The following is a 24,577-nucleotide window of genomic DNA, read 5'->3' as shown; positions in this document are numbered from 1 at the left end:
GACTGCTCGCAGCAGGTGTGTAGGGAGAAACAGGACGGTGCTGTAGGCTAACAGGACTTTCCTTGGTTTACAGTGAAATTTGTTAGGACACAGGTTTATTGATATCAGTGTGTTCACTGTCATTTTCCTTTTAAAAAACTATATATTTTGAATTTATACAAATATACTTGAGTATACTTTCTCACTGTAAGAAGTTTAATACTACACAAACAAAAACATAGCACAGTATTTTAACATTTATATTTGTCTCAATTCTATGTTAGGAGTAACTCAGTATTATATCACACCACATTTGCAATTTTTAAAAACATGTCTCAGAGATCATGTATGTTATTATGTATAGCTCCACTTTATTTGTTTGCTTAAATCGCTATGAAGTTTATATAACTACTTGCCTATTAATGGACATTTAGGTTGTTTCAAAATTTTCACTGTAAGAAACAACACTTTATCATATACGAATATGCACAGAAAACCCCTCCACAAAATACTAGCAAGCCCAATCCAGCCACATATAAAAAGGATTCTACACTATGATCAAATATGATTTATGCTAGGATTCAAGCTTGTTTCAACATATGGAAAAATCAGGCTGGGCACATTGGCTCACCCCTGTAATCCCAGCAGTTTGGGAGGCCGGGACAGGTGGATCACTTGAGGCCAGGAGTTCGAAACCAGCCTGGCCAACATGGTGAAATCCTATCTCTACCACAAAAAAGAAACAAAAAACAAAAAAAAACAAAAATTAGCCTGGCATGGTGGTGCGTGCCTGTAATCCCCGCTACTCAGGAGGCTGAGGCATGAGAATCGCTTGAACCCGGTGGGCAAGGGTTGCAGTGATCCGAGATCGTGCAACTGCACTCCAGCCTGGGAAACAGAGAGAGACTCCCTCTCCAAAAAAAAAAAAAAAAAAAAAAAAAAAATCAATCAATATAATCCTCCATGTTAATAACGGGCAAAATCCACAAGATCATCTCAATAGGTGCAGGAAAAGCATTTGACAAATTTCAACACTCCTTCCTGATAAAAATACTCAACAAACTAGGAATAGAAGGGAGCATGCTCAACCTGATAAAGGGCATCTCTACAAAACTCCACAGCTAACCGCATACTTAATGGTGAAATACTAAATGCTTGTCCCCTAAGATAAGGAACAAGACAAGGACGTCCTGCTGCTCCCATTCAACATTGTACTGGGAGTTCTATCTAGGGCAACTAGGCAAGGAAAAGAAATAAAAGGCATACAGATAGGAAAGAAGAAGTAAAATTATCTCTGTTTGCAGATGCTAAAATCTTATATACAGAAAATCCTAAGGAATCCATTAAAAAACCTATTATGACAGGTTCAGTAAGATTGCAGGATACCAGGCCAATATATAAGAATCAACTGCATTTCTATATGTTAGGAATGAACAGTTGGAAAATGAAATTTAAAAACAATTCAATTTAAGTAGCATCACAAAGAATCAAACACTTAGGAATACATTAAAAAAGACCTGGAGGCTTGTAAGCTGAAGAGTACAACACATTGCCGAAAGGTATTAACAAATATCGACATAAACAGAAAGACATTTTATATTCTTGGATCAGACGACATTGTAAAAATGTGACTGCTTCACAAATTCGTCTACAGATTCAACGTAATCCCTATAAAAAGTCCCAGCTTTTTTTTTTTTTTGGCCAAAAATGACAAGCTGTTCCTAAAATTCAGATGAAAATGCAATAGACCCAGAATAGCCAAAATAATATTTCAAAAGAAGTTGAAGAACTCAGACTTCCTGATTCCAAAACTTTCTAGCTATCTATAGCAATCAAGACAGCAAGGTAATGGCATAAGGACAGACGTTTCTAACAATGGAATATAATTGAGAGTCCAGAAGACAATTTTTTTAAACAAAGATGCCAAGAATATTCATCGGGGAAAGAACAGTCTTCAACAAACAGTGTTGGGACAACTGGATATCCATATGCAAAAGAATGAAGTTGTACTCCTATTTCAGACCATACAAAAAAATTAACTAAAAGATGGATCACAGATGTAAATATCAGAGCTAAAACTAGAAACCTCTTGGAAGAAAACGGAGGGGTAAATCTTCGTGACCTTGAATTAGGCAATAGTTTCTTAGACATAGCAGCAAAAGCACAAGCAACAAAAGAAAAAATAGTTTAACTGGATTACATCAAAACTGAAAACCTGTGTTGCAAAAGATACCATCAAGAGAGTGAAAAGCCAACTCACACACTGGGAGAAAATCTGTGCAAAGCATTTGTCTGATAAAGGAACTGCATCCAGAATATATAAAGAAAGCTTGCAGCTCAACAAGAAAATGACAGTCCAATTTAAAAATGGGCAAAGGATTTTAACAGGCACTTCCCCCAAAAAAGATATATAAATGATCGATAAGCAAAGAAAAAGATGCTAATGATAAATTAGTCATTAAGGAAGTGCAAACCAAACCACAAGGACTTACCACATTGTACCCACTGGGATGACTCTAACAAAAAATAGTAAGTTGCAGAGAACACGGAGAAACAGTAGCCTTCATTCATTGCTAGCAGAAATGTAAAGTGGTGCAGCCACTTTGGAAAAGAGTTTGGCAGCTACTCCAAAAGTTAAACACAGAATTATCACTCACCAATTCCACTCCCAGGTATATACACAAGGGAAATGAAAACATGTCCACATGGTAACTTGTACACAGAAGTTCATATCAGCATTATTCCTAATAGCCAAAAAAGTGGAAACAATCCAAATACCAATCAACCAATGACTGTATTTATAAAATGTGGTATCTCCAAACAATGGAATAGTATTTGGAAATAAAAAGAAACATTGAGGTATGCGACAATATGGATGACTTGAAAATACTATGCTGAGGGAAAAAAGCCTGTCAGGAAGGACCACATATTATATGATTCCATTTACACGAAATGTGCAGAATAGGCAAATTTGTGGATACAAACATTAGATGAGTGGTTGCCTAGGGCTTAAGAGGGAGATGGGGAATGACTGTTACCTATGGGGTTTCTTTTGGGAATGACTGTGGTGATATGGCACCATTCCTTGGGGTGATCAGCCAGCTACCTGGTGGCAAGTTGATTATATTGTACCTTTTCCATCACGGAAAGGGCAGTGGTTTGTCCTCACTGGAATGGACACTTACTCCAGATATGGGTTTGCCTATCCTGCAGGAAATGCTTCTGCCAAGACTACCATCCGTGGAGTCACGGAACGCCTTATCCACCAACACGGTATTCCACACGGCATTGCCTCCGACCAAGGCACTCACTTTACAGCTAAAGAAGTGTAGCAGTGGGCTTATGCTCACGGAATTCACTGGTCTTACCATGTTCTCCATCATCCTGAAGAGGCCCAAAGAATGGTGGAATGGCCTTTTGAAGTCACAATTACAATGCCAGCTAGGTGACAATACTTTGCAGGACTGGGGCAAAGTTCTCCAGCAGGCCGTATATGTTCTGAATCAGCGTCCAATATATGGTACTGTTTCTCCCATAGCCAGGACTCATGGGTCCAGGAATCAAGGGGTGGAAGTGAAGTGATACCACTCACCATCACCCCTAGGGATCCCCTAGCAAAATTTTTGCTTCCTGTTCCCCCGACATTACATTTTGCTGGCCTGGAGATCTCAGTTCCAGAGGGAGGAATGCTGCCACCAGGAGACACAACGATTCCATTAAACTGGAAGACTGGTACCCACCTGGACACTTTCGGCTCCTCCCACCTTTAGGTCAACAGGCCAAGAAGGGAGTTACAGTGTTGGCTGGGGTGACTGACCCGGACTATCAAGATGAAATCAGTCTATTACTCCACAAAGGAGGTAAGGAAGAGTATGCATGGAATACAGGAGATCCATTAGGGCGTCTCTTAGTATTACCATGCCCTGTGATTAAGGTCAATGGGAAACTACGACAGCCCAATCCAGGCAGGACTACAAATGAACCAGACCATTAAGGAATGAAGGTTTGGGTCACTCTACCAAGAAAAAACCCATGACCTGCTGAGGTGCTTGCTGAAGGCAAAGGGAATACAGAACGGGTAGTAGAAAAAGGTAGTTATCGATATCAGCTACAACCATGTGACTAGCTGCAGAAAGGAAGACTGTAATTGCCATGAGTATTTCCTCCCTCTTTTCCTAAAAACATGTTTGTGCATGTATACACTTGTACTAAGCAAGTATCTTTATTTTATTTCCTTTTCCTTTATCATGTGACATAAGATTTATTGACTTCCTATCAGCATGTAAGTATTGTTAACTTTATGTAATAGTATTTGGGTTGGGGATTGGTGTATTTCCGGTTGTATGAAGGATAGCTGTATTATGTTAGGGGTAATTATGACCTTATTATTCTCTTTATTTGAAGATTATGTGTGTTCTCAGGAGATGTGTATGGGTTCAAGTTGACAAGGCGTGGACTTGTGATCGTTGATACTGAGTGTCAACTTGATTGGATTAAAGGATACAAAGTATTGATCCTGGGTGTGTCTGGGAGGGTGTTGCCAAAAGAGATTAACATTTGAGTCAGGGGGCTGGGGAAGGCAGACCCACTCTTAATCTGGTGGGCACAATCTAATCAGCTGCCAGTGAGTATAAAGCAGGCAGAAAAACATGAAAAGGAGAGGTGGGCCTAGCCTCCCAGCCTACATCTTTTTCCTGTGCTAGATGCTTCCTGCCCTGGAACATCAGACTCCAAGTTCTTCAGTTTTGGGACTGGGACTGGCTCTCCTTGCTCCTCAGCTTGCAGACAGTCTATTGTGGGACCTTGTGATCATGTAGTTAATACTTAATAAACTACCCTATATATATATATGCACACATACATACACATACACACATACACTCCTTAATAAACTCCCATATATATGTGTGTATGTGTGTATCTCCTCTAGAGAACCCTAATACATGGCTGCAGAATCTTGTGCATGTGCTAAACACTCATTGAATCGCACACTTTACATGGGTGAATTATATGGCATGTGAATTATATCTTTATAAAGCTGCTTAGAAAAGCAACAATACTTCTATGAATGGCTTTGTACATGTCTTCTTGTGCATAAATATAATGTCCTACCAGGTCAGCTACTGTGAGCATCATTGAGACAAACACAGGTACTGCTTAGTTGACACTGGTTTAAATACTATTTAAGCCAACCAACACTACACGAGAGTCAATGTTTATTCAAAGATTTCTAAATACTTGACAAGATCAATCTTCTTAATATTCGCTAATCCATTCAGTGAAAAGATGTTGTCATAAGTTTAATTTGCATTTCCCTGAGAACCAATAAGGCTCAGTGTCCTATACACTTATTGACCATTTATTTTCCCTTTTCAGCTAATGGCCTTGTTCTTAAGCTTTGCCCATTTTTCTACCATCTTTTCTTTAGTTAAGATGCAGTAGTTTAAAAAATGTATGTAACATATATTACTATAATTTGATATTTTTTGGACTCAAACTCTTTACTTACTAGACATGTTGCAAATATTGTCAGTCTATCATCTGTTGTTTCTTTGCTTTTATTGCATTTTTTTTTTTTCTTTGAGACCAAGAGTCTTGCTTCTGTTGCCCAGACTGCAGTGCAGCGGTGCAATCTCGGCTCACTGTAAACTTCGTCTCCTGGGTTCAAGCGATTCTCCTGCCTCAGCCTCCCGAGGAGCTGGGACTACAGACGTGTGCCACAATGCCCAGTTAATTTTTGTATTTTTAGTAGAGATGGGGTTTTACCATGTTAGCCAGGATGGTCTCCATCTCTTGACCTCATGATCCACCAGCCTTGGCCTCCCAAAGTGCTGGGATTACAGGCGTGAGCCACCGTGCCTGGCCTTATTGCATGGTTTTCATAGTCCTTTTTTTGTTTGAGACTCTCCTTCAAGAACCAGGCCGCAGCTGGGCGGTCTCCCGTGGGGATGCGCAGGGTTTGCTTACTCTCAGGATTGGCTTTCTGCTGGGTGCAGGGAGCTGCTGCTGTGTTGGCAACCAAAATACCAGAATGAACAGGCATTTCCTAGAGGTGCTGTGTTGTGGGAAAACTCCTAGAGCTGCTGTGTTATGGTGCTGGCCACAAATATTTCCAAGTCTTTCTCTGGAAATACGGAAGTAATGCATTTCACCACCCACTTAAACGTGTGTGACCACGTGACTTTGAACAGTAAAATGTAAGTGAAAATGAGGTGTGTCCCTTCCCTGCAGGAGCCTGAAGCACATCAGGGCCTGGTATGCCACACTGCCTTTCCTTGCCAAGGTGACTGTGGCAGCGTGTAAACAGATAAAGTCTCTGCCAGCCTAGTTCCAGGAGTGACCTCACTATGCAGGGCCTCCTGCTGACCCACAGTGCACAAGCAGCAGGGGCTGGAAGCAGACTTTTGTGTTAAGCCGCTGAGATCTGAAAGGCACTTTTACATTAGTTTTGTTTGCTTGTTTATTGCAGTAAAACCAAGTATATTCATTCCGTTCCATCCATAGATGAACTTCCACCTGAGACGTCCTTGTTCTCCCTAAACGTTTCAAGAAGTTCCTTTTCATTCATTTTCAGGTGATCTTGGGAAGACGAGAAAACAACCACATACATGTTCAATCAGCCAGAAAGAAAGCTTCTCGGTCAGAAGGTTTAGCAGTGTCCTTCAGCCTCGACAGCAAATGCCTTGGCATCGTTACCACAGACCTAGTCTCGGATGTTTACAAATAAATGTCCTGCAGGATGTTTGGAGAGACTTCACAAATGCAAACAAAGTCTAGTTTGAGGGCAGCTGGTGCCTCATTGTCGTGCCCTGATCCCCATGCTGTTGTGTGGTCATCTAGTAGGACCCTTTCTAACCACATCTGACTTGGGAATAGTGGCACTGGCTTGCCAGGAGCAGCCGGCACACGGCCCCTCCCCTCCAGTGGCTCTAGAGCGAGGGCAAGGTTTTTTGATTAAAAATAGTCTTTGCTCTAGGAATCCTTCTCTACTGAAAAATTCTGGCCACAAGAAAACCAGCTTTTAGGATTATGGCACAAAATATTCTACAGCAAAGCTCTCTTAGAGAAATCGATTCCTTCTGGGGAGTTTCAACTGTGATTGGATTCCAGGCATGTAAGGCAGTAAATGTCAAAAACTGAGATAAAAGTTGTTCAGGGTCAAAGTGATTAGAATCTTTTTCAGAGGAATTTCCACTCAAACTACCAAACATGCCTGGAAACAAGATCTGCTTGTGGGGGATGAGTTGTTCTTGAAGGAAGCTGCTGTTGTGTGGAATCTTTGGCAACCAACAAACCTTGGCATTGGGATCAATGCAGAATCTGACAGAGCTGACTGGACCCTGATCAATTCCTTTCCCTCATTCCACAGCAGGTACCTTTGCAGCTGATACATGGCATCCACATCTATTTTTAAGCTTAACCTTGGCACAAGATGCAACAGTGAAAAGACATCTGTTTTCTGTCTTTTCTCATGTGCCCCTGGTGGAGGTGCTGATGAAAAGTAGTTCAAGGCGGACTCGGTACCCAAGTGAGCCCACCCTCAGGTGACCGCTCAATGCAGGGCAGTCCTTATGCATGCGCTCTGCTAACTGTTCTAGGACAAGTTTCTCTGTTCATGATAAAAAGGCAACCAGCTGGGCACAGTGGCTCACGCCTGTAACCCCAGCACTTTGGGAGGTTGAAGCAGGTGGATCATGAGGTCGGGAGCTCAAGACTAGCCTGAACAACATGGTGAAACGCCATCTCTACTAAAAAATACAAAAAATTAGCCAGGCGTGGTGGTGCGTGCCAGTAATCTCAGCTACTCAGGAGGCTGAGGCGGGGGAATTGCTTGAACTCGGGAGGCGGAGCTTGCAATGAGCTGAGATCGCGCCACTGCACTCCAGCCTGGGTGGCAGAGTGAGACTCCGTCTCAAACAAATAAAATAAAATAAAATAAAGGGTAACCAATGAAAACGACAGTCCCTGAACTGAACGACAGTCCCTGACAGTCCCTGACAGAGGCAGGCCCTCTGTCCACAAACCAGGGAAACTGCCTCGAGCTCACAGTCCTCCAACCCCTGCTCTGACCCAGAGCTCAAAGTCCACCTGAGGCAGGTGTGAAGAGCCGCCAAGAAGGGAAAGAGTACCATCACCAAGTCCCAAAGCACCTTGGCATCTCTCAGGCCAGACACCCCACGATGTGGACGCCAGATACCACCACACTGCCAAAGCATGAAGGATAATTACGAGGTAGGATTTACTCTCAGCATTTACAAGACAGAGTCACATTTTAGGTAAGGTAGGAAGGCTTTATCTTTCGAGCGATTTCTCATTCTAGCTTCAGCCACCAAGCAGGAGAAATCCAGTTACAGGAACATGATTTGGTTTCACGAGGAAGCCATGGATGAAATCCAGTGCCTTCGCCATGGTTCCAGGAGAACATGCCGTTTCTGCCCTAAGGACCAGTAGTAAGAAGGAACTTCAAAGTGATGTTGACCTTTAACTGTCTCAAATCTTCCAGAGTTACTATTACTAGGCTATGAGCAATTTCCCTGTGAAATCATTTGTGTCTGAGTTTCTCAAGTAGACTTGCTGTTAGAGGATTTGGGGCTCTCATTTTTCCTCATGTTTTCAGGAGCATTAACCATCTTTGGAAGAAAACCATTGCATGGTACCTGAAAAGGCACCATGATGGACTAGAGGTAAAACCTTGGCTACCTGTACTCGGACTCCTTCCCCCAAAATCAGAGTTTTTTGTTTTGTAAATAGATCATAAAATATTTGGAGAAGCATTTGTGTTATTTTTCTCTTCTTACAAAAGTTGTTCACAAGAATATTACTATCTTATGTTTCTCCCTAAAGGTTGCTCCTGGGTCTAACTGAGAAGAACTCATTGTTTGGGAAACCCATGAGGCTAGACTGTGCCTTGGTTCGACCCTCAGAATGGGAGGTCAGTGGAGACCAATGAAGACCAGAAGGATGTTACCAAATGCCCCTCTGCCTGTAGGGAAACCAGTCCTGAAATATGAAAACTTTTCTATGGAGGAAGGTGCCAGCTAAGGCTAAATTCTCTGGCACGCCTTGGTATTTTCTGCCAGAGCACCAGGTGTGATTGAGGGGAAAGAAAACTTACCCCCAGCACGCTAGGGTATGCTTCCATTTGACTCTGTCTTTTATAGCTTTAAAACTGGTTTCATCCTATAGTTTTTCTTATGGTAAACAGTCTTCGGCATCAGTTTATATAAGCATTTAATGGCCTCTGCGTTTATCCATGGCTTCGCACACAACTTATTCCCATTGATTCTATTCAGAAAACACTCAGACGCATGAGCCAGGCAAGAGCCCCACCAAGCACGTCACTGCTGGGACGACACGTAACATCCAGCATCTTACATGAGAAACACTTGGGAACAGCCTCTGCCATCACACATGTGGATACCTTCGTACAGAGATCATTCTTAACTGAGAAAAAGAAATACGTTGTAATTGGTTTATGTGCACATTTTATGATTCTTCATCACAGTGTAAAGAAGCCTCATTTTGTACCATCAGCACGTAACAGTCAATTTCCACCCCCACGAGATTCCACATCCCATACCAGACAGAGCATGGAACCTGGCATGTGGCAGGGGTTCTAGAGGTAATTACTGAACAAATATGTGACACACGGATCTATCCACATTCAATAGGGATCCTCACCCCACCCTTTCTTCTTTTTTTTTTTTTTGAGACGGAGTCTCGCTCTGTCGCCCAGGCTGGAGTGCAGTGGCGCAATCTCGGCTCACTGCAAGCTCCGCCTCCCGGGTTCACGCCATTCTCCTGCCTCAGCCTCCCGAGTAGCTGGGACTACAGGTGCCCACCACCACGCTCGGCTAATTTTTTTTTTTTTTTTTTTTTTTTTTTGGTATTTTTAGTAGATACGGGGTTTCACCGTGGTCTCGATCTCCTGACCTCATGATCCGCCCACCTCTGCTGCCCAAAGTGCTGGGATTACAAGCGTGAGCCACTGCGCCCGGCCCCCACCCTTTCTTTTAAGGATTATGTGAACAGGTTCTCACGAGAACACAGAGCAAAGGGAGCCAAAGCCCACAGGTGTCCTTGGCTGGTTCTCGGTGAGGACTTCAGTCCAGGTGTGTCCTGGCTGTCCATGGGCCAGTCACCTGGAGACAGACCAGCCACCTTTTCAGTGCCAAGGAGGAGGGTGGAATAAAGATAATACTGTTAAAATGGCAATTTAATGAAATGAAAGCATCACACCAAGAACTCTCAGATTACTGGGTTCAGATAACTCAACTGTCTTAAGCCAGCCCAAGGCACGAGCATTTTGAAGTCCATCCATCAGAAAAGCAATATGATAGCCAAGTTGAGTTGATTCCTTCCATAGATAAGTCACTGAGGACCTCATTTGTTCAAAGTTTGGAAGCAACAGGCTGGAGGGCGATAAACGCCCTATACTCAGGATGCCACTTCCCCTGGTGCCACACTGGGACCTCTCATGACAGAGAGGGAGATTTGGCTCTGCTGGGCTGGACACTTTGCCACGTGTGGGTCTGCCCTGGATTCTTAGCTCAGGAACTTTGGCAAGAGGACCCACAGGAGTTCAGGCAGGGGTCAAGACTTCAGAAAATTGGGCAAAAATCCGGCATTTGATTCTGCTTTATCTTTCTGGTGTGGAGTTTCTCTTTGATATTCACCCTTAAGGGGGATAAGGCATTCCTCCTTCCCTCATTCTTCAGAGGCGAGCAGAGATGAAAGTTAGCTTCCTATCTAAACTGACAGGCCTGGTGAATCCACCCACTCAGCTGCACTTGGCATCACCGAGATGCCTCTTGACCTGGATATCCCAAGGATATGTTTCCCCTTCAGCCTGAGGTGTCCTCCCCCTACCCCCACTATCAGCTGATTTCTACTTGTCCTTTAGTGCTGGGGGCCACCCTCATCTTTTGGAGGCCTAGGTCTGGTGCCCCACCAGAACTTGGGGTCCCACAACACGCCTGCTGGGCTGCCTCCACCTCATGCTCACATAGGCTGATGCTGTCTGTTTGCCTGGGGGGGGTCCCCTCTCTCGACTGTACCTGAGGTGGGGACAATAACTTATTTCTGTATACCTAGTGGTTAAAATGTAGTCATGCTGCATAAATAATCATTGCGTGAATGGGCTTGGGGGTAACCATTTGTATCTCTAAGTGCATTCCAGTATGTCAGACCATGACGACATGTTTGTGTTGAGTGAAACTATACTAGATAGGCAGCCAGTGACTCATTCACATGCAAATGAGCACTGCAGGCAGATTTTCAATATATAGAATCCATATCGATGTGGGCTCGCGTTCACTGACTCCAGCTGTGAGGATATGAAAAACAAAAAACAAAGAACTGCTGTGTACCTTAAAATGAATGTGTGACAATTGGCAATCACTCAGAATGACAGTCCAGGTAGGTGAGGCAAATGTGTGCTTATTTTTGTCTGAATGTTTGCTAAGGCTTCTGTGCTTTGGCAGCTGGAAGGACACACGCTAGGCTGCAAGCCAGGGTGGGAGCAGCCACCCAAGGAGGCTTCCAGGATGGTCCATCCTTCCATGAGGGACTGTCATGGCCACAGGGGTCTGACCTCACACTCCAGACAGGGATGTGGCCCAGGCTGGAGTAGATGGAGAAGGGAAAGGGGTGAGCAGGAGAGGAGGACGTTACTGTGGCCAGATGAATGGGTCTGCCTAGGCCAAATCAAGGGCTGGCATACAGATCAGAGTCTGAGCAAAGGAAGACCACTTTTGACCTTAATCTGGGTTATCTCAGAAGTGAGATCCTATGTCAGATGTGTGGTAGAACTTTCCTTCAGGGTTGGGGATGGGGGTGGGCCTGGCTATATCTGACTTGTCTTCTACAGAATCACGCACTTGCAGTCAGTTCTCTCTATGGGAGCTCAGTGCAACGTTCAATTTAATAAACAAAGGGTTCTAACGCTTCCGTTAAAAACGAAAAGCCAACAATAAGTAGTAACCCTTCCCCAACTGCAGGAGTTTTGCTCCTAAATGTTGGCTCAGCAGCAATAGGCAAGGTCAAATTCTCATGGGAGCCCAGAAGCTGGGGTACCAGAAGAGAAAATGGCATCGAGTACATCAAAACGAATAGCAGACATGGGCAACGCTCTGGAGCCGTGCGGTCCGGGAGAACTTTCTGGAATGCTGGGAATATCGTCTGCCTGTGCTGCCCAACACAGGAGCCGCTGGCCGTGTGCGGCAACAGAGTACTCAAAATTTGCCCAGTGAGACGGAAAGATAAACTTTTAAGTTGGTTTCATTTTAATGAATTACAGTTTGGGTCGTCTCCAGGGGCCAGTGGCTGCTGAACTCGACAGTGCAGCTCTGGAGGCCAGTTCCCCCCAAACCAACCTGCTCCTGCCTCTCCTTTCTCTGTTGACCTCAGGAGCCACGTGGCAGGCACAGGTGCTCACACTAAGCTCCGTGCCTCGCTGACTAGGTACCCCTCTTTAAAATCCACCTGAAATTTCACTTTTAAGTTTCATTTTGCATTTGCGTTTTCCTCTGGTTTTGCTTTCACAGGGTCCTGCAAAATGTTGGTGCAGTAGGTTGCCTTTCCCATAGGCATCTAGAAGGAACGTTTCCTCCACACCAAGTTTCCTGTCCACACAGAGAAAAGTGGAGAGGAGAGCATGCCTCACCTTACGGGGCTGTTCTGTGGGGCAGGGAGGCACACATGTGCTTCTGTTCTCGTCAGGGGAAAATGAACTGAAAAGCTTCTATGCAAAGCAAGTTGTGGAAATCAAAATAAGTTTCTCAGCTCCTTCCTCCCAACACAAGTTCTCCTGGTGACGGGGGGTGAGTGGACCCTCGCTAAGGCTGCCAGAGCTCCCTCTCCAGGTGGCTTGCCTGCCTCGTGCTCCCCTCATTAGGTGTCAACCACAGACGCTTTCCTAAACATTGTCCTCCAGGACAGGAGATCAGAAAGTCATGTTCCGTGTAAGACAAAGCAGCCTGCAGCTGCAAAAACCATGCAAGCAGAAAGACGAAGCCGGCCCATCAACGGAATCCTGCTGTCCCTCTCTAGGGACAGTGCTGAGGGATGTCTGTGCCTGGGGACCAAGAGGCTCGGGTACTCCGGAGTCACAGCTGGCAGTGGCACCTGAGACTTGCCAGACTGTACGGCTTCACGCACGTGTTAGAAATGTAAGTGCTATCCTACTTTTACTAACAAAATTCAGACACAGAGCAAACCTCTTCCATCGACAGGTAAAATGATTTGGAAAGTGTCTTTGCCACCTTCTCTGCCTGCACATCAGAAGGAGGGCTGCCAGGAAGTGCTGAGCTCCTGGCACAGGGCAGCTACCACTGACTCATGGACCTCGGGCTAAGTGGGGAGCTGTTTCCGTTTATGGCAAACTATTCACTGCTAGCAACTTGAAGGCATCATTCTTGCTAAAATGTCCTTTCTTTCTTTTCAGAAATGAAACTGAAGTTCCAGGACACCTATCCACTACCATCTAGCCCTTAAATATGAAATGTAGGGAAGTCTGCAATCAGTAGCTTTAGGCAAAGGACACAAAACACTGTAGCCACAGCAGCCCCATGGGCTGACACTCACCTGTCCCCCGGGCGTGGCTGAAGTCGCCCTTCACCAAGTGGCAGGTCTTGCCGTCCCCACTGCAGACTCCGCATCTGTCTTCTTTGGCCGCAGACCCGATGATGCCATCACAGCCGATTTTCTAAAGAACCAGAGGGCCTCATTATTCTGTGGTTAAGACTCAGAGGAGTTTTAAAGAGGCTGCCCTGCAAGGCTAACTTTTCCATGAGGTGCAGCAGGCATGGGGCCTGGGGCCCTGATCCATTCAGAGGCCCAAGAAAATATTTTAATTCAGGAGAGAAAAAAGATGCACAGAATCCAACCTAGATTATATTTGTCTTTATACACACATAGTTGTAAAGTGTATTTTTTGGTATTTGTTCTGGAGGAGGGAGATCCATGAAGGCACAAGTGCCCATGGGGGTCACACCGAGGCCTGATGCCCTGACTGCCTGCGGGCAGAGACCCTGGGGAGGGAGTGAAGCCTGAACCCTCACACCAGCAGGTACAGCCACAATTTTTCATGATGGGGGTTCCCCTCTGGGCTGTGCGGGTCACCTGTAACTTAGCTGAAACAACCAGTAGTCTCAGAACATACAACGGAAACCGCAGACTTTTCTAACAAGGTAGGGATGCCCACAGCCCATTCAGGCAGGGGTGGGTATGGGCCCCTCTTTTCTCAGGTAGGGAGACCTAGTCTACGAAGAGCCCCATCTCTCATACCTTTTCAACAAGGCACGTCTGAGAGCAGAGGAAAGGCTGCTTCTACCCTAGGTGGACCTGAGAAGCACAGCCTGTTTTCTAAAAAGTAGAAAAAGGTTTTGGACTCTTTCTTTTTTTAAAAAGTGAGAATTTTGTATTCTTTAAAATAACCTAAATTTATACTAAACACTGGGTAATTATTTACTAGCTAGATTGCCTAAATGTCCCTCCACATTTTCCCCCTATAAAGCTAATGCTTCCAGAACAAGAACTGGGTTTTTCCTACTGCCCTGCACCCCAGATTACATATTGGCACTTCGGACTCCAAAGGAATCTACAGCCAGAAATCAAGATCCAAGATAATCCTGGTAGAGGTGATGTAGCCCTTTCCCGTGATGCCTGCACGAGAAGCAGCACCGTGCTTCCCCCTCACAGGCACTCCCACCTGCAGGCAGGGCTTGGAGCAAGCACAGCGCCTGGGGTGCCAGGCTGGCTGCATGCGCATCCCTGGAAGCAAGTGCCTGGCCCCACAACTCCCCAAAGACATCAGCACCCTCTGTTCATTACGGCAGCGGTTCTCCAACTTCAGCGTGCATCGGCCTCATGGGGAGGGCTGTGAAAACACAAACTGCTCTGTCCCAGCCCTAGAGTTCTGACCCAGCAGGTCTGGGTGCACCTGAGAATGTGCATTTCTAATCGGCTCCCAGGAGATGCCTCACCGGGGCCATGCGACGCGAACCGCTGCACCATGGCATGCTACTCAAAGGAACAGGCGAATGCTCTTCATATTTAGTAACCCTCAAGTCTCATCCTTGGAGCCTTTTATTTTTTTGAAAAAGATTTAATGGGAAATTACTATTGTCTGTCCAAAAATGATAGCATAACTGGACAGATTCCAGGGAAGACTTTAAGATGTTCTAAAAGCTGAGCAAGTTGAGTCTAAAAATGACCATGATGAAATCTGAAAAAGGGCAGAACTTGAATAAAAGATCAAACTTGTTCAAAGTTAGTATAAAAAGAGGTAAAGGGTAAAACTGAAGGTTTTAGTGGCCAGAGGACAGCAAGGAGCAAATGGATAACAGCAGGCTTGAGGGCGGCTGGGGAGATGTAGGTAACATATCAAGACACATATGGTAACTGGCAACCAACTACAATGCTCTGCCAGGGCAGACCATCCAGTAGTGACCTGGAGGGAAGCCAGCTGTGATGAGGCACCGTGAGCCTGGAGTGCAGTGCAGGGCTGCCTAGATTCTCGATGTGGACTGCTGGCCAGCTGCTATCAAGCTGCTCAGTATAAAGATTACAGGGGCTGGCTGGGTGCGGTGGCTCACGCCTGTAATCCCAGCACTTTGAGAGGCTGAGGTGGGTAGATCACGAGGTCAGGAGTTCAAGACCAGCCTGGCCAACATGGTGAAACCCAGTCTCTACTAAAAATACGAAAATTAGCTAGGCATGATGACATGCACCTGTAGTCCCAGCTACTCTGGAGGCTGAGGCAGGAGAGTAGCTTGAACCCGGAAGACAGAGGTTGCAGTGAGCTGAGATTGCGCCACTGCACTCCAGCCTGGGCAACAGAGCAAGAGTCCGTCTCAAAAAAAAAAAAAAATTATAGGGACTAAGAATAAAGAGTAGCCACGATCAGAAAATGTCCCCCTGCAGTGTTTAGCAAACGCCAAGACCAAATCTGTGAGACCACGTGTCTGCTGCTTTGTTTCACTTCAGAGCTCCAGTGCATGGTCTCCAGACTTGCTTCTGGTAGGGCCACAGGCCCAGTGCCCACAGAGCTGGTCTCTCCCACTGGCCTCTTTCCTGGCACCTGTTCCAGTCCCACCTGGGCTTTCTCATCTCACGTACTCTCTGCTGTAGACCTTCCCTACACTGGCTTCCTATAATATTCAAACCACACACCCTTGCTTGGTAGGAGTGAGTCTCTGGCTTCAGGCCTGGTTCCTCGTCCTGCACCTCAGTCTGCATCTGGCGGCAGGGAATGCAGGGATGTCCGTGTCTGAACAGCAGTGAGTCTAAATGCTGATGGGGGACAGCCACAAAATCTGCCAATGGGGGCATTTTCTTCCATTGTTTCAGTCAGTGCAAGCAACTTATAATCTTGGAAGAAACTGGGATGGTTTTCAAATGGAAGCTGTCACAGGACACAACTGAAGTCATTAATTCTGAATATTAGGGGAGCTTTGATGACTGTATGTATGAGGCTTGGTGTTCCAAGACAACAAGATGAACAAGCCTGAGGAAACTCCAGGCAATAAACTCTCTGAAGTCTTCCCATGTTATCCTGGTGATCCTTAGTTACTTTCCTAGGAATCTTCATCACCCATTTCTCAGCTTTCAAAGCAGGAGAAGTTCCTGGCCGGCATTTGCTGGTCGCGCCCTGTGCCTCTGGCTAAGTCAGGGTGTGTGTGACACCAAAGGGCCAAGGGAACAATGCCCCACGGCATAATTAAAGGCATGGGATGGTATGGAATGGAACGGGGGGAAAAGCACAGGTTCTTTATTGGTCAAGACAGCTCCTATGAAACATGCAAAAAGTGCTTGGAAAAGCTTTAGTGCCCACAGCCATGTGCTGAGGAGGGCATAGGATGGGCCGTGGACAGTGGGAAATGTCCATCTTTAGCTGAGTCCTGGATTCCACCCTGGAACTTTGCCCCTGTTGAAGGTAACCAGTAACAACAGCCTCTTGGTCATCACACCTAGCGGACATGTCTCCAGCCTCATCTTTCATCTCTTGCTCTATAGCATCCGCCATAACACCCACCCTGTCTTTGCTGTACATGTATTTATTCATCCATGGTGCCTGGTAAGTGCCTAACCTGGGAATAAAGACATGTAAGATGGAGGGAGGCGCCAGTGTGGAAACAAGCAGACACCCCAGAACGTGTGCCTAAAGATGCCCCAGATGCCAAGGATGGCTCCTGTCTGATTCTCCTCCCACCCCCTGGATGACTCCTTCCTCCTCTTGCTTCTTCGACTCCCTGAAAGTGGGTAGCTCCCCCGGGGCTCCCTGCTCCTTCTAATTTTTCATTTTCTTGGTAATTTCACCTTCTCCTTATTTCAGCCATCACCCTCATGCGAAGAGCTCTTAAGCCCACTTCTCCCTCACTCCAGCCTGGCTCTCACTACTAAGAGTCTGCTGAGCAACCTCTCCAGACTTTCACTGCGACAACTTCGCCTCCAAAGCTGCCTCACTTAATTCTAGTTGGACACCCCCTACCACTGTCTTGGAACTGAGAGACAGGCATCCTAGCCTGAAACCTCCAAGCCATTTCTGACTCTTCTATTTTGGGATGTACCCAGTTCGCTGGTGAGCTTGGGTTTTCTGTGCCCTGAAAACCTCTATTGCCTACTTCTCCTCCATGTTCTCCTCCACTCCCTAGTTTACACCCTCCTTAATTGGGACATGAACTACGGGAGCATTTTTCTCCTGCCGGCTGCCAGACTAATCTCCACACGAAAAGAGAGATAAGATCTGTGGCCACAGTTCCCCACCGCCTATCAGAAATGTCCACACATATGAATTTAAGACCCTCCATGATCTCATCCCAGCTGCTCACCAACTCAGCCTCCCTTCTTCCCCCTCCAGATGCACAGTGAATCCAACCCCCTCCAGCCCACTCGTGCAAGCCCTCCCCACCAATGACCCCTCAGCCAGGTGGGCAGCCAGAATAGCCTCTTAACTCATTTCCTGGGATCTACTTGAATCAGTTATCCATAGCCAAGATCGCTTCACTCCTCTGCATCCATTCTGCCTGGGCCCTGGCTCCTTTGTGCCAGCCCCCGCCCTCCTCTGTTGCTGGAATGCACCCGTCTCCCTCTTGCTTCCCTCTGCTTGGAGCTCTCTGCCCCCAACTCTCGCCAGGCTGGCTCTTCCTCAAGGGCTGTCTCCCCTAAGAGAAGTGCCATGCCACCTGCTCACTGTCCTCCTCAGCCACAGTCCCCAGCTGGGTCTCTCTATGGCACCATTTTCCTTTCTTCTTCATACATACCAATCTCTGGAATGATCATGTTTGTGAGCCGACATGGCCTGTCTGTATGTTGGACAGGGACAGGGATCCTCTTGGTCCTGCTCCCTAATGAAAGCCCAGCACGCAATATGGTGTGTATGGTGTGCAGCACTCAGAACGTGATCAACAAATACCTGGTGCAGGAATGAACACAATTCTACCCTGTGTGCTTTCTGCTATGTCTAAGTGGAACCTCTTCTTGGTTGTTAAATCATGCCTTCACCTCTGGTCATTCGGTTTCCAAGTGAATATGTGTCATCTCCCTAACGGACCACAAGCACATACAGGACTGTGTCTGAGAATTCTTTGTATTCTTGGCCTTTCCCCATCCCCTGACACACACAGTGGCTGCTGTGGTGTTAAGCACATGTGTGTTCAGTAAGTGCGTACAAATGATGACCTCTTATCAAGCTGGGGAGTTTCGTTTTCTCATATTTGAATTGGGACTTCCTTGTACAAGTTTTGATGGTACTTGTTTTTTTCTGGCTGGAATAAGCAGTATTTGCTTTCTTCAGCTTATTAGCTATCTTCCAACTACTGCCTCATCCTATCTCTTCGGTTGGAGGGAGGCCACTGACTTCTTGAATGACTTCTAAGCGAGTGCAGATTTTAGGCTAGTCGCGCAGCCGTGACTCCAGGATTTACTGGGTTTCTGGGTGAGTGCTGCCAGGGCCTGTAGTGCCCATCTTCCTCTTTCTTGATTTCATTCTTGTTTTGCTAAACTACATGTAACTTCTGCAGAACGGATGCGTGGAAAATAGAATTTCTGAGTTCTTCCGTGTCTCAAAATTAATTTCCCTGCATGCTTGCTTGATAGTTTGGCTGCACAGAGAATTCCATAATTATCTCAATTTTCTGCCAGAGTCAGTTTTTTCTGTTTGTTTTTCTTGGTCTTTCTCCTTCACGCTGCTGGTTTTCTTCAAATAGCAGATGATGTCTGGTTGCCCACTCGTATTTGAGAACGAGCAACAGGAAGGCCGACCAAAGGAGATCTGTATTCGAAGCTGGGCACTGCTGCATGGTAGGTTTCCTTTCGTGACTAGTGGGAGGGAAACTGACCTCTAACCTCAGCTCAGAAGGCTGGGCGCCGTCCTCAGCACAGAGGCCTCCCTGCCTGCTCTGGGTTTCCTCAAACAGTTCGTTCCATGACCCTGGAAAGCAGCTCCCTAACATTTTACCTGACAGCCCGTCAAGCTCTGAGTGTGGGGTCAGACACCGTCAGCATGGCGACGCACCCTCGGACTTCTTTGTTTTCAGCCCACTCTTCACTTCCGACCCTCCATTCTCAAGCCCACAACTCTTGGTTTGGGCTGTCTTTTCAGTTGCGATTCTGTACTTCTTCTAGCTCTGGCCTCTGCTGCTTTGTTCCTGCATGACACTTCCATCCACTTCTGTCATCCAGAAAGAGTTGGGATCTTTCACCTGGAGGCTCCTGCTTCCCTTCACTGTCTGTGCTGCTTTAGTGGAGTCCCACGTGGAAGAGGCAGGAACATGTGGCTTGGTCTGCTGGCTTCAACCAGAAGTTGTCATGGGAGGTTAATCAGAAAAAAGGGAAAGACCTTCGGGTTTCAGGCACTGCTATCCATAAAGGTTTGGCACCCACAGTAACAGACGTTAGAGATGCCAGCTGCAGGGTCATGCTGCAGGGACAGGCAGCATGTGGGGAGCATCGTGAAGATGCAAACCCAGGCTTAAGTGCCAGGCACGCAGGCTTGTTACCTCTGCTTTACCTGGGGGTCCTCTGAGACCAGGGTCTCTTTGAATTCTCCTAAATTTCCCCAGTAATTCTACCTGCCTCATAGATGATCTTTGGACACGAAATAGGAGGCCAATAAATTATTGGCAATGGAAGTGGTCCATTGAAATGGGCTCCAGATTCCAGAACCACTGAAATCCTAAGAACACATCATCCATCCATCCAGCCACTTTTTTTTTTTTTTTTCCTTTTTTGAGATGGAGTCTCTGTCACCCAGGCTAGAGTGCAGTGGCGCAGTCTTGGCTCACTGCAACCTCCACTGCCCAGGTTCAAGCAATTCTCCTGCCTCAGCCTCCTTAGCTGGAATTATGGGCATGCACTGCCATGCCCAGCTAATTTTTGTATTTTTGGTAGAGATGGGGTTTCACCATATTGGCCAGGCTGGTCTCGAACTCCTGACCTCAGGTAATCCGCCTATCTTGCCCTCCCAAAGTGTTGGGATTACAGGCGTGAGCCACTGCACCTGGCCCCTTCTTTCAATATGCAATCAAAGGCTTTCCTCTGGGCCAGTGTATAGGGAAGCACGGGTTAATCAGACGCACTTCCTCCACTGAAGAAGGTCACAGGTCCTGAAGGTGTTTGGGCTTGGTATTCATCAAGCCCAGGGTAAGTATACAAATTATGGTACCAAGGAAGTAGGAACTGAATTGGAGAATGTTGGCTACAAGTGTGCACAAACCAGTAAGGCAAGCATAGCTGGGTCTCAGGTACATTTGGGTCTGTCCACCGTCCAACGGGCAAAGCCGTGTCAGCTGGACTCACTCATTGCATGTCAGCAGCTCCAGATGCAGTTGTGTATCAGAGACTTATTACCCCGGTGTCTTTCCTTCTGGAGGCCAACAGTAGGAATCATTAATGATGGGACTCTTGATTTATAGGGGCTTGCTGAAAAATATACAGTGGTTGTGTTACTTCCCCCAATTCCCTCCCAATTTTATGAGTGCTGTTAATTTCAGCATGTTAAGTAATTTGTGACTCACTGAAATGAAACTTAATTCAGTCCTCATAAAAACAGAATAAAATGGTATTTCCAGGTTTCATGTTATGGTTTGAATCAGCCTATTTGGAGCATAGTGAAATCTACTCAAAATGCCATTTTGGAGCCTCTCATCCCCTACCAACTAGTTACTATGTTCCTCCACATTTCCCAGAATGCCGTCTGCCACCCCAAAATAGCACAATTTATAGCTGAAAGGGAAAGAGAGGGAAACGCCAGTAGGCAAACCGCGGCAATATTTCTGTGAGTGCCGTCTCGCATAAAATGTGGGTGATTTGTATGTTTAATCCGTTGTAATTAGACCATTATTATCAATGAATAGATACAGACTTTCCACTCATTAGGCCCCTGAGGTTTTAACGTTACAATTACTATTATTTTCCTTAACCATTTTTTTCTTGCTTTACACATTCACAAATGCCACAGGAATCCAGAACATTCCATCTTGACAATTACTGCAACAAGACATAAGCACTATATTTGAATTGAATTTGTGATCTTATTTAAGAATGCCCGATTTTTATGAAAGTTCATTAACTACGACTAATAATTTGGGGTTTTGTGAGCATCAATTTAAGAGTGGGCTGAGGTTAATCTTTACAGTATCTGTCTGAAGAAAGTGCTGTTAGACCAACAGCAGATGGCTTTTTAACTTCCTTCAGAAAGCAAGTTGCTTCTCAGGGTTTTAACCTGGAGAGGTGCGTGCAGGCAGGTGCTGTTGCCACCTGCCAGAATGGCGGCTCTTTTGTAAAGACTGGTGGCCTGCCTGGAGGCAGCGGGTTACCAGAGTGCAGCCACCCGGGAGATGGTGCTTTCAAGAATTGGTAGGCAGGGTCTCTGCAGTGGCAGGGTGAGGCTCCCAAGGAGCAAGAGACCACCATCAAGCATCCTGAAAGGTGCCTCCATCTGCACCTGCGCACCCTGGTGACTCTACTTGGTTAATGTGAGGTGCAGCGCAGGCGCCAGCCAATCCCTGCAATGATGACAACAATGGCGGAGGCACTGGAGATAGACTGAGGCTGGTCTTGGGGATGGAGTGGCATCTGGGAACAGGAAGGCGTGCAGCCCAATGTCACTCCCATCACATCTGCAATGGACTGGATGTTCGTGTCTTCTAGATTCATACATTGAACCGTTCATACCAACATGATAGTATTTGGGAGTGAAGCCTCTGGGAGGTGATTAGGTCAAGAGGGGGTAGAGCTTATGAATGTGCTGGTGCCTTGTAAGAAGAGGCTAGGGAGCTAGCTAGCTTTCTTATTTTTATTTTTTTGAGATGGAGTCTCACCCTGTTGCCCAGGCTGGAGTGCAATGGCACAATCCCGGCTCACTGCACCCTCCACCTCCCAGGTTCAAGCGATTCTCCTGCTTTAGCCTCCTGAGTAGCTGGGATTACAGGCACCTGTCACCACACCCAGCTAATTTTTTTGTATTTTTAGCATAGATGGAGTTTCACCATGTTAGCTGGGCTGGTGTTGGAACTTCTGATCTCCAGGGATCCGCCCACCTCGGCCTCCCAAAGTGCTGGGATTACAGGCATGAGCCACCACACCTGGCCTTAAGAAAATGATTTTTTTTTTTTTTTTTTTTTTTTTTTTTTTTAAGACATGGTCTCACTCTGTCACCCAGGCTGGAGTGCAGTGGCACAATCTTGGTTCACTGCAACCTCCGCCTCTCAGGCTCAAGTGATCCTCCCACCTCAGCCTCCAGAGTAGCTGGAACTACAGGCCTGCACCACCATGCTTGGATACTAGCTCTCTTTATGCCATATGAGGACACAGAGTGGCAGCAGTCTATAGCATGAAAGTGGGCTTTCACCAGAACCCAACTGTGCCAGCCCCTGGATGTTGGATTTCCAGCCTCCAGAACATTGAGAAATAAATGTCTGCTGCTTATAAGCTACCCAGTCCAGGGTATTCATTAGAGCAGCCTGAATTGACTAGGACAAACACCCAAGTGCAGAACAGGGTGGGGCTCAGTGGTATCCTCATGACCACAGACTTAGGCCATTCAAATGTCTTGAGCAGCATCTTGTCTTTGATTCCACGACTAAAGGTTTTCACTGTCATAGTATGGAGAACATCCCCTAGTTCAAAAGGCTGTGATTAAAACCAACATCATGGATGCAGCCCATTGGCACAGATCACATAGAGCATGAATTATGTCCAGCCAGTAACACAGACCCCACTGGCTAGACAATTTCAGGATTCTTAGAAATGCCTCCCCATTGGCAAGAACGCTGCAGAAGATGCTGGCGGAGGCTGGGGGTGGCTCGGCTGGTGCTGCTCTAAAGGGTGTAAGAACTCTAACTTGGGAAGAACGTTAAGTCATTGGGCAGGATGGTCTGTGCAAGTGTGTAATTTAGGAAGGACACCAGCCCTGCATTTGGCTGGTTAAAAGTTTACCAGGAACCATCAGCGACGCCTCATTTCAGTAACAACGATAAGGGCTTTGTTCATACTGCCCGAGGGACAGGGTCTTGGACATTCTTTGTTACAAGAAGGCAGCCAGGAGGGGCCAGCTCAACCACTCATCACTGCCTCCTTCCCCGTGAGGCTGCTGGGCCAAGACTCTCGGGCACCAGGCGCTTATCACCCACACTTATCTGTGTTTGATAACAAAGCCAGGCAGTGCCAAAGGAGTCTGGGTCTTGTCAAGCTTTTCCCTGAAAAATCCCAGTTTCAGACTGATTTGGCCTTAGCAGGAAAAAACATCTGTTTGGGTTGAAACGGTTTGCTGCAACAATCACCCTGGAAGTCGTCTTTATCTTTGTGTCTGTCTTTATGCTTTGCCTCCTCTTGTTCTGTTTGTCACGCACACTAAAATACTGATGCCTACGCAGCCAGGCACTGAGCAGGCAAAGAGCATGAGCAGATGCGCTGTGCACATGGGCAAGTGGACCTGACACAGGCACTGAGCAGGCAAAGAGCATGAGCAGATGCGCTGTGCACATGGGCAAGTGGACCTGACACAGGCACCGAGCAGGCAAAGAGCATGAGCAGATGCGCTGTGCACATGGGCAAGTGGACCTGACACCTGGAAGCCAGCATCTGGCTCACCAGTTCCGTGAGGACAATGCATGGTGATCCTGACACTGATCTGCCTGCTCCAGACGTCAGGAGCTGCCACTGTCGCTAGCTCTTGGTGGGCTCCCCTGTGGAGGACACAGTTGAGGGAACGTGGCCATAGGATGATGGTAACAGGTATGTGTGGCTGAGGGCAGAGCGCTCCCTGGGTGCTGTGGTCTGAATGTTTGTGTCTCCTCAAATCCATATGTTGAATCACCACCCCTCAAGGTGATGGTGTTGGGAGGTGGATGTTTTGGGAGGTGACTGGGACATGAGGGCAGAACCCTCATCAACAGGATCAGGGCTCCCATAAAAGAAACTCACAAGAGAGCTCACCAGCCCCTTCCACCACGCAAGGACACAGCAAGAAACGCTGTCTATGATAAGCGACCCCTCATCAAATCCCAAATCTGCCTGTGCCTCAAGGCCTCAATCTTGGACTTCCGAGCTTCCAGAACTGAGTAATAAATGTCAGTTGTTCACAAGCTGCCTGGTC

General features: G+C 46.6%; 1 protein-coding gene across 1 annotated transcript in view; it reads right to left on the bottom strand.

Annotated features, from left to right (window-relative positions):
• ADAMTS17 (ADAM metallopeptidase with thrombospondin type 1 motif 17) overlaps positions 1-24,577 on the bottom strand; it is a 363,306-nt gene that overhangs the window by 107,559 nt on the left and 231,170 nt on the right. Inside the window, exon 15 of the mRNA XM_055277066.2 lies at positions 13,564-13,684. Within this exon, the coding sequence (XP_055133041.2) occupies positions 13,564-13,684 (121 nt within the window). The remainder of the gene's footprint in view (positions 1-13,563; positions 13,685-24,577) is intronic.

This window comes from Symphalangus syndactylus, chromosome 5, assembly GCF_028878055.3.
Source record: "Symphalangus syndactylus isolate Jambi chromosome 5, NHGRI_mSymSyn1-v2.1_pri, whole genome shotgun sequence".
NCBI classification, from domain to species: domain Eukaryota; kingdom Metazoa; phylum Chordata; class Mammalia; order Primates; family Hylobatidae; genus Symphalangus; species Symphalangus syndactylus.
This window is presented reverse-complemented; position numbering and strand designations above follow the sequence as displayed.